This window comes from Equus caballus, chromosome 13, assembly GCF_041296265.1.
Source record: "Equus caballus isolate H_3958 breed thoroughbred chromosome 13, TB-T2T, whole genome shotgun sequence".
NCBI lineage: Eukaryota > Metazoa > Chordata > Mammalia > Perissodactyla > Equidae > Equus > Equus caballus.
The window spans coordinates 5,769,027-5,780,102 of record NC_091696.1 but is presented as its reverse complement, the minus strand read 5'-3'; the positions used below and the strand labels follow the sequence as shown (position 1 = coordinate 5,780,102).

At 44.9% G+C, this 11,076-nt stretch overlaps 1 protein-coding gene across 2 annotated transcripts in view; it reads left to right on the top strand.

The window, feature by feature from the left end:
- The first annotated feature begins 6,827 nt into the window (after positions 1-6,827).
- BAIAP2L1 (BAR/IMD domain containing adaptor protein 2 like 1) overlaps positions 6,828-11,076 on the top strand; it is a 105,381-nt gene continuing 101,132 nt past the window's right edge. The window contains exon 1 of one of the 2 annotated variants that reach the window (XM_023655270.2): positions 6,828-7,196. In XM_023655270.2, coding sequence (XP_023511038.1) covers positions 7,146-7,196 — 51 coding nt within the window. In that variant the 5' untranslated portion in view covers positions 6,828-7,145. The remainder of the gene's footprint in view (positions 7,197-11,076) is intronic. The other variant, XM_070231423.1, reaches the window with a different exon arrangement.

Genomic DNA, 11,076 nt, shown 5'->3' with positions numbered 1-11,076 from the left:
TAAGAGTCATCAAGAAAATACTAGCAAACGGAATATAGTGACCAAAAAAAGGGGATTATACACCATGACTAAGTGTAATTTATCCCAGAAATGCAAGGCTGACTCAACATACAAAGTCAATCCTTGTAGTACACCAAATTGACAGAGAGGAGGACAAGAAACACATGATCATCTCAATAGACAAAGAAAAAGCATTTGGCAAAATCCAACACCCTTTTATGATGATAGTTCAACAAACTAAGAATAGAAGGGAAATTCCTCAAACTGATAACTAGGCTACAAGGTCAATATACAAAAATCAATTATATTTCTATATACTTTCAATGAACAATCTAAAAATGAAAATAAGAAAACAATTCTATTTACAATGGCATCAAAAAAATAAAATAGTTAGGAATAAATTTAACAAAAGAAATGTAAAACTTATACTCTGAAAAACTACAAATCATTGTTCAAAGAAATGAAAGGAGACCTAAATAAGTGGAAGGACATTCCGTGTTCATGGAAAAGAAGACTTAATATCATTAAGACAGTAATACCTCTCAAATTGATCTATGGATTCAATAAAATCCTTATCAAAACCCCAGATGCCTTTCCTGTATAAATTAACAGGCAAATCCTAAAATTGATATGGAAACACAAGGCACCAAGAGTAGCCAAAACAATCTTGAAAAGGATGAACAAATTTGGAGGGCTCACAGTTCCCAATTTCAAAACTTACTACGAAGCTACAGTAGTCAATACAGTATGGCAGTGTAGTGGTAGTATAGGCATATAGATCAACTGAATAGAATTGAAAGTCCAGAAATAAATGCTTACATTTATGGTCAATTGATTTCTGACAAGGGTGCCAAGACAATTCACTGGGGGAAAGAATCATCTTTTCAACAAATGGTGCTAGAACAACTAGATATCCACAGGCTGAAGGATGAGGTTGGACCCCTTTTTTACACCATATCCAAAAATTAACTCAAAATGAATTATAGACCTAAATGTAAGAGCTAAAACTATAAAACTCTTAGACAAAAACAGGGGTAAATGTCCATGACTTTGAGTTAGGCAATGATTTCTTAGATACGACACCAAAATTGCAAGCAACAAGAGAAAAAATAGACAAATGGGACTTAAAATTGTTGTGCTTCAGAGGACACCATCAAAGAAGTGAAAGGACAACCCACAGAATGGGAGAAAATATTACATTTGTAAATCATGTATCTGATAAGGGACTTGCATCCAGAATATATAAAGAACTCTGACAACTCAATAAGAAGATAAAATAACACAATTTTAAAATGGGCCAAGGATCTGAATAGACATTTCTCCAAAGATGATATACAATCAGTTCATGAAATGTTGCACAACATCATGAGCTACTAGGGAAATGCAAATCAAAACCACAATGAGATAGCAATTCACACCCAATAGGATGGCTATAATCAAAAAGATAGACAATAACAAGTGTGAGCAAAGATATGGAAAAATTGGAACCTTCATACATTGTTGGTGGAAATGTAGAACGATGCAGTCACTTAGAAAAACAGTTTGGCAATTCTTAAAAATGTTAAGCATAGAATGACCATATGACCCAGCAAATCCACTCCTAGGCATGTACCTAAGAGAAATGAAAATATATGTCCACACAAAAACTTATACTCAAATATTCACAGCAGTATTATTCGCAATTGCCAAAAAGTGGAAACAATGCAAATATCCATGAATAGATGAATGGATTAAAAAAGTGGTATATCCATACAATGGAATATTATTCAGCAATAAAAAGGAATAAAGTACTGATACATACTATATCATGGTTGAACCTTGAAAACACTCTACTATGTGAAAGAAACCCGATTGCAAAAGACCACATATTGTATGATTCCATTTATATGAAATGTTCAGAGCAGGCAAACTTACAGAGACAGAAAGCAGATTTAGTGGTTGTAAAGGACTAGGGAAGAGGGCTGGGGGAAAATGGGGAGCAAACCTAAGGGGCAGAGGATTTCTTTTGGGGGTGATGAAAATGTTTTAAAGTTGATCCTAGTGTTGGTTGCACAATTTTATGAATAAACAAAAAACCACTAAATCGTACACTTTAAATAGGTACATGGTATGGGATGTGAATTATATTTCAGCAATGCTGTTTTTAAAAAAGAAAGAAAGAAAGAAACTGAGAGTTGAAAAAGAACCAAATAGAATGTATAGAAATGAAAAATCATGTTGAAATTTAAAACTCAGTGGACAGGTTACACAGGAATTTGACATAGCCAAAGAAAGAATGAGTGATTCAGAGCAAGATTATCCAGAACGCATCACACTCAAAGAGATAAAGATATGAAAAATGTACAAGAGAGGTATGGTTTCTATACCCAGCTAAACTATCAGTTGGTAGTGCGAGCCCTTTCAGCAGCTCCAGCTCTGAACTCATCATGATAAACTTAAGCATCCACTGACACAAGACACAACAACGGCGATCAAAGTGTTGCTGGATGAAATGTCAACTCCACAACAAAACAAAATAACATTTTCAGAGTACTTGTTAATAACGCACGAGCAACAGAGAAGATGGATTAAGATTTGAGCTTTCTAAACAGAACAAAGCTGAAAAGCAAAAGTGGTTCAAATACGGTTGAAGTGACAAAATTGGTTTTCACGTGTATTTTATGAAATCTGTTGAATGTTTCGTGCTCATATAGAGTTTGTGGTCTATTAATACAGGTTGTATTTAACTCTTATTCCTAGAAGGGTTTATACGAGAGGTAATAAGCCACTATACTTTAGATCCATCATTTGTGTTTTTATAAATTTGATAAGTATTTACCTTTTTTTGAGCACTAACATTTTCAGTAAACTCATAAAAGAGTAACTGGCTGTTTACTCTGCAAGGCACTCTGCTAGAAAGCTCACAGCTTTTTCTCAAAATCTATTTATGCCAATGCTTTGTTACCTTTTGAAATCTGTTGATTTCAAAATTAACTAAAATTTGTATAGTCCCCTCAAGGACTTCAGACCCAGAATTTGTTTTGCAGTGGTCTATTTTATGGTTTTTCGAAAGGTGGAGAATGCAAACCACTGATGTAGTTGTTTCCTGTGAAATGAGGAGCATCTTGTCCACATCATGAGTCATCCTCTTAATTCTTGAGCAGTTATTCTCTGCCAGGCCCCGAGCAACCTGCAGTGAACTAGACAGGAAACATCCTTGCCTTTGAGACACTTACATTCTAACAGTGGGGTGGGGGTGGGAAGAGACAATCAATGAAGAAATGAAAGAGAAAAAAACTGGCTAGTGTTTTAGTTTTCCACTGCTACTGTAACAAATTGGTACACACTTAGTGGCTTAAAACAACATGTATTTATCCTCTTACAGTTCTGGAAAGTCTGAAATGAGTCTCACAGGGCTGAAATCAAGGTATCAGCAGGGCTAGTTCCTTCCAGGCAGAATCCACATACTTGCCTTTTCCAGCCTCTAGTGTCATCCTGTATTCCTTGGCTTGTGGCCTCTTCTTTTGTCTTCAAAGTGCATCACTCCAGTCTCTGCTTCTGTCATCACAGAGCCTTCTCCTCTGACTTCTCCTGTGTCCCTCTTATAAGGACATTTGTGATTATATCCAGCCCATCCAGACAATCCAAGATAACACCCTCCTCTCAAAATCCTTACCTTGATCACTTTCGCCATACAAAGGAATGTTCACATGTTCCGAGACGTAGGACCTGGATGTCCTTGGGGAGCCATTATTCAGGCTGCCATAGCTAGTGATAAGCCCTATTAGAATTAAAGATAGAGAAGCCTAAAACACTACTTAGGGTCAAGTGGTTAGGGAAGGCCTGATATCCAAATTACAGGAATGCTGTGGGAGTTGGAGGAGAACATTCTAGGAAGAGGGAACGCCTAGTGAAAAACTCTACAGCAGAAACGAGTTGGGCGTGCTGGAGAAGTTAGTGCTGCCTGGATGGGAAGAAAGTTACAGAAGGGTAAACGAGTTTTCAATTCACATTTGCTTTTTCAGAATAAGAACGCTTGAAGCCCCATGCTCTCTCCTGGTGTTTTATATGGGAATTTGCCCAAAACTCTTGTTACCGGCAAGGACCTCTTTTGTCACAAAACAGTAGAATTCTCTTGAACATCCCAGAGCACCCATCTTGGCAGAGTGCCCATCAGCAGGCACCACAGTAGGTTCAGAAGAGGGCAGAAACTTCAAAAGAACAGCCTACTTGGAGTGCGGCTTTCAAAATCTTACCGCCTTTGGCATCTGCAAATGCGTCTTACAAGTTTTGTGAACATAAACAAGATTTTTGATTATTTAAACTCAAGCAGGAGCTAAAAGAGGAAACCTTGGTTGCCTGCCCCTGGGGAGGCACGGTGCTCATTTCCAGTGAGGCCTGGCCAGCTCGTCCCCGGGCCGGCATTCCGGGCAGTTGGAGAGCTGCTGCTTAGCTTTCTCAGCAAGTAGAGAACTGTCAAGCAAGGTGCCTACTTCTCAGCTTCTCCTGAGTCATTCCTTTCTATTGATTCACTTTCCTTCGCTCTGAACATCATGGAAGCTTCAGAACCACTAAGACTGTGAGTTTCCAGGTTTGTGTGAAACCAACAAACATTTCTCAAGAGTCTGATACAAATGGCCTTGTGAGTGTTCCCACCTTTTTACACCCATAGCACCTTTGACTGTACCTCTGCTGCTGCTTTCATTGCAGTCCTCATTCGACCTCCCGCACACATATTAAAGGCTTGGGTCAAGCCCAGTTCACTGGGCACCCCTACAGCCCTCAGCAGAGTGCCTGGCACAGAGCAGATAGTCAATACCCACTTGCTCCTTTGTTCAACAAACACCTGCCATGCATCTATGGGCCAAGCTGAACCGCAGTCCTCTTAATGTTGGTGCAGACCAACAACTGACCATTCTCAAAGACTTCTAAAGGAGCAGGATGGTCCTAACCAGGAAATTATTCCACAAAGGATAGTTCAATATGACTGAATATCTGCTTGAAGATTTGCATACTATTATAAATCTTGTCCTTGGCTTAAATTCCCACCTTGGCAATCAAATCAGGCCATCTGAGATACTTGCTGGTTTTATGGTAGTTTGTTAATCTCTGTCTTTCCTGGCTCTGAACCACACTGCTGAGCTGTGGGGTGTGAAAGGTTAAGCCTCTGCTCTCTTTCCAGCTCCTCGGTTGACTGCCTTGCAGCAGAGGGTGACATGACCCCATTCATCAGGAAGCACAGAAGGAAGTTCTGAGACAAAAGGTGACCCGCAAAGTTAAGGCAGCAATTTTCAAGTTTAAGTGAAAACCAATAGACATACTTGAACAGCCTAATACATAAGAGTAATTATAAGTAATTTACAGTAATTATAACATCAAGAGGGCATCTCACTTACAGCAAATGAAACACAGTTGGTAAATGTTGTCAGCCAAATGCTAGAAATTTGTTAAGATAGGAGGCGGCTGCTTTCTCTGCCTGAAACCTAGGGCTGATGTATATTTCCCGCAATATCCAAGAACACAACCTTTTCGTTTCCAAGTGTGATGTGTTTTATGGCTTGCAAAATCCGATAACACTGTCCCAGAGTCCAAGTGGTAGTTTCTGTTCTAAGTCTGGTGACATCTCATACTTGGGGAGTTCCCGTGTGGGCCACACATTGCCTTCTTTGTGTATATTTCCCAGTGAACTTTATCACAAAAGAAGTTTAGATGCCTCATGTTTTAACAGCCCATAAAAGATGCACTTGCACCCAGATAGAAGTTTTTTTAAACCAGAGCAAGACCTCCCACTTTTGGGTAGATGTCTCAGATGCTAAGCGGTGGTTCCTGCTGAGAGAAGCCTGTTCTGGATCCTCAGGGTCTGGGCTGGGGCTGGGGTGGAGACAAAACAAGGAGCCACCACCAGCTCAGACTCCGAGCGCTGAAAAGGAACAGCCGGTTACCTCCACAACCCCTCAGCTCACCTTGGTTTTCTAAATCTAGTAACGATCTTGTAAACAGCACGGTTAAATTGCATTGAGTTAAAGGTCGTTCTTAACGGGAAGTTTAAAAACGTACTGCCATTTCTGTAACCAGATCTTGGCATTTATTAATTTCTGATATATCAGGAGCTTCCAAAACTGCAAGCGCCAGCCCCCTTTCTCCACCTATGAGTTTGTGCCTTGGGGTTCCTTCAGATTTTTGGGGTCAATGAGAGGGGTGCACGAGGAAGGGTCAAACAGGGAAATCAATACACCTGCGGGACGTGGCCCTCTCTTCCCGCAGTCCCCAAAAGGCAGCTCCGGGGAAGCGTCCACGCAGAGTGTGAGACTCAGGGCTTGCGGGGCCAGCACCTTGCGGGGCACTAGAGGGATCTAGGACCTCAGAGGACTGACCGCCCTTGGGGGCCCCCGGTCCACGCAGAACAGCAACGCCAGCTACGAACGCCTCGCAGGGTCCAGGTCCTCGCAGAGCCGGGAGCGCTCCAGCAGTAGCGAAAGAGCGCAGGGTGGTCAACCCGCCTCGCCCACTTGGCCCGGCTCACCTCCGCCCCGCCCACACGGGCTGCTAGACCCCGCCCACTCCGACTGCTTCAGGTGGCCCCGCCCACAGGGCCGCTAGACCCCGCCCACTCCGACCGCTTCAGGTGGCCCCGCCCACAGGGCCGCTAGACCCCGCCCACTCCGACCGCTTCAGGTGGCCCCGCCCCACCCGCTTGGCCCCGCTCACCTCTGCCCCGCCCACTCGGGCGGTGCTGCCCTCCCCTCCCACCACAGCTCTGCTCGCCTCCTCCTCTCCTTCCCCGGCCGCTCGGCCCCGCCCACCGCGGCAGCCTCAGGTGGGGCTGCCCCGCCCCCTCGGGCCGCGCTCGCCCGCGGCCGCCCCGCCCACGGCGGCCCCTCCCACCCCGGCCGCCTCAGGTGGGGCGGCCCGGCCCGCTCCGCGTCAGGCCGCGTCTCCTCAGCCCCTCAGCCCCTCAGCTCCTCAGCTCCGGGCGGGCGGCGGCGGCGGCGGCGGCGCTGCAAGTTTTGACACTTGAGCGGCGGAGGCGCGCGTGGGGACTCCCGGGCCGACGGCCGACTCTCGAGGGCCCCTCCGCCGCGCTCCGGCGCTCCCGCCGCCCAGGCTCGGGCGGCCACGAGGCCCCGCCGCGTCCTCCCGCGCTCGCCCGCCGGGCGGCTGCGGCCATGTCGCGGGGGCCGGAGGAGGTGAACCGGCTCACGGAGAGCACCTACCGGGTAAGCAGGCCCTGGGCGGCCGGGGGCCCTGGGGCGCCGGGGTTCGAGGCTGGGGGCGCGGGAGGCCTCTCCGGGGGCAGGTGGGGGTCCTTCACCTTGGGGGCTTCCTTTTCGCGGGAACCCCCTCCCCCTCTCGCTCCCGGCCATGGAGACGTCCCACAAACTACACGTTTTACAGCCAGACGGGCTTGGGGGGTGCGGGCGGTGCGGTCGCGGGGCCACGTCCCCCTCCCCGCGTCCCCTTGGGGTCGCGGCCGCGCCGGCGGGGCTGCAGCGGGCGGAGGGCGGGGAGCCGGGCGCGAGGGGCGGCCGGGGCCGGGCTGCGGCCGTCGGCGAGCCCGAGGAGCCGAGCCCCGGGGCGGCGGGCTCCCGGGCTGCGCTCCCTCCGAGGCCGCCGGCTCCTGGCGATCGTGTCGGGAGGCGGTCGGAGGCCGAGAGCGCCCGGGGTTGCGCGAAACCGGCCCCACCTTAAGGCGTGCGTGGATGGGCATGCTCCTAACTTGCATGTATTAGGAATTCTTCCAGAAACGGAGACTTGGGATTAGGGGCCGCTTTCGGAAGTTTCAGCACTCCTAGATGCATGCCGGTTGAAATAAGATACTTGTTTAATCATCTGCTATTAATAGAATGCGGCACCACTGTTGTTTTAATTCGGCTTAGGCTCCTGGAACCCCGGGGACTTGCAAGTTCTCCGGAGTCATTTGGAGTCCTGTTGAAGGCCCAGAGTTTGGTCATTTTTGCAGATTTTTTTCTGTTTTTGACCCTAAAAGTTAGTTTGTCGATTTGCAAGATCTGAGTGAGCTCCTGGAGTCAGAGTTTATTGACTCTTGTTGGATAAGAGGAAAAAAGAGCATGGAAATATATTCATAATCTGTCGTTTGACGTTCAGAAGAGAATTGATTCCCTTCCTATGAATACAAAATACTGTAGCATGTGAATTGTACTTTATAGAGATAGTAAACAGGGTTGATGCAGCATTTTGGGGGCTGAGTGAGTAACTGTGACCAAAATCTGTTCCTAATTCGCCTCTTTCCATAATAAAGGGCAATTTTTAGAAATCCCAGAAATTTGAATGTTAACGTTTAACATTTGTACTGAGGTTGTTAATATTTAAATGGTTCTGAAGATGGTGGGGCAGGAAGGAAGTGTGGGGTGTTGACAAAGTGTGTAAATAAAACGCTCTTAGATTTGAGGAGTCGTACCAACTCTGATGACTGTCAGGTAAGAAAAAAAGGTGCAATTGAGGAATGTAGATCATTGCAGATTTGAGGCGGCATCTTAAGTATCCGCTGGGGCACAGAACTCTGGAACACAGGAGTTCCTCTCCCCCCGTATTCTCCAAGAATACAGACGCTTAAATTTTTCCAATCTGAGATGAGGTATCAACTCGAGGCAAGCGATCAGATGCTCAGGAGTAACTCTTCTCTTGGCTCCTTCTCCCACTTCCTTGATTTTCCCTTTCGGTGATGACTCAGTAGGAGGGCTGTACTCGGGCGAATGACAGTGCCACAAATGCCAACCACTTTGGCGTGTCGTATTCCCCCAAAAAACTGGGCCAGGAGGAGTGTGGATTTGATAGTTTGGGTCATATGTATTTATAGATGTAAGGCGGTGTAACTCATTTTCAGTTTTTGGAAAGTTATTATAACACTGAAGATCAAAGACCAGTATCTTAGTGCTTTCCATTCCCAGGTGTCTTAAAACATTGAAAGCTCACAGAAGTTTGTTGATTGACTTTAATCACCGTTTCCTCGTTGATGTTTTGGGATCATGTTTTTTATGTTGAGATGGTGGAATAAGAATTTACAGCTCCAGACAACAAGTTTGTATATAATCTGTGAAGTGAATGCTGCTAGCTCATGCTTTGGCTATGATGGAAATACAGTGAATTTTACATTCCCAGGTCGATTGAAAGGCTGAAATCCTTTCACTGCCTCCTTATTAGGTTCTTCCTCCCCACCTTACCCATCCCCCCGTGATCAAAGCTGAAAACAATTTAAGCTTAATATGGAAAAAAATCTGCTGACAGTGTTGATGACTCTGCTTCTTTAAAAAAGAGATATCCTTTATGTTACTGAGCCATCCAATATGTTTTACTAATAGAAACCTAACCTAACCAGATGCGTTTACAAAAGCCACCTGCAAATGAGATTTTATGACTTGCTAGTCTGGGCTTTAGATTTTTTTTTTTTTCCAATACTCAAATTTCTCCAACTTTGAAATAAAGGAATAAATTCTTCAGAGAAAATGGGGGATTATAAAGTAGCGTGATCCTCTGTATGCTGTATCAAATATCCTTCAGTATATATTTACACGTTTGCTGAGTTTTCTAAAATGTGTACTTAGACAAATGATTACTGGGGATTCATGCTAAATCCCAGGAGGATGTGTGTTTTTCGGCTTCACAAACAAATGGCATGATAATGAGTCCCAAAATGTCAAGTAATGTTAACTGTTGCTAGTTAGAATCAAGCCAAAGATCCCTCCCACTCCCCACACTTCAGTCGATAATATGCCCATAATTTGCCCTCAGTGTCTTGCTTGTGATTTTCCATGGTTTTCCGATGAGTACAGGCTTTAGTGGTATGAGGAAGAAGTAAAGTTCAAAAGAACCTTTAATTAAGAGTAACCACAACCTTCCTAGAAGTTAGAACTGTTAAAGTCTTAGGAAGTTGAGGGATGAGTGTGACGTCATCCAGGGATGTCATACGTACATTCGTCTTGCTAAGGCGACAGTGAAGGGGGGAAATGACACCTAAAAAGGAGAGGGAGGGAAAGGGACACACGTTTTTGTTTGAATGTCGCCTTCGCAGTGAGGCCTGCTCAAACAGCTCCTTAAAATTGCAGTTGCCATCCATCTCCCAGCTCCACCGAACTTTACCTTTTCCCCCGTAGAACTTACTACCTAGGATATACTATATAATATATTTATTTATTATGTTTATCTCTCTCTCCGCTCCAGCTAGAATGTGAGCTCCCAGAGGAAAAGAGCTTTGTTTTGTTGTATTCTGAGCACTTAGAACAGTTCCTGGCATGGAGTGGGTGTATTTGTTGAATAAATGAACACTCATTTATTTAGTAAGCACCTATGCCGTGCCAGTCTCCCCGCTCCCTCCCTTGACACTTTTCAGAGAGTCCTCTTTTTGTTCTAAGTATACATCAGCCCTCAAGGTGGATATGGATTTTGTTCACCATTGAGAAACCGAGGCCCAAAGTCTGAGTGACCAGTGCTCACATGCCATTTACCCTGCCAGCCTCTAGCCCTCTCCTTTTTGCGTAGTAATTTAGTTTCTAGTGGCCAAAAAATGCACAAACCGAATACCTTTTCATACTTTGGTGATCTAAGATGTCACTGAAATTCTCAGTCATTCTGTTAATTTGTCATCATTGGCATGTTTAGAACAAAACCTTTTTTTTAAATAAGAAAATGAGATACTTTTGTTCTTTCGCTGGGTGAAGTAAGCAATCTAGGCGTGTGCACTAGGTTTTGTTTGTTTAATGGCTGTTTGTTTTCTCGACTGGGGTTCAGCTGGGGATGTGTAAGTGAAGGACCCTGCCCCATTGGCTTCCAGTGTAGATTATGCTGTACGTACGGGTCTAGCTTTTGAAGCTTTAAATTGCCTTTTATTTTTATGGCTGTAGCTATATGCACTATTAGATATCTTCATCTGTTCCCATAATACTACTTTCTTCAAGTATGCTGAAGATAAAATGGGATTTGCAGAAGCCCAGACAACTTGCTCTTGGCTCTGTGATGACTAAAAAAGGGGACAGTAAGAATCAGGTGCCGGGTAGCAACAGAAAGGGTTGCCAGGTATTGAATATTAGACTGAACAGCCCAGTTTTGTAGCATTTTGTCTGGTAAAATGAAAATATGAAG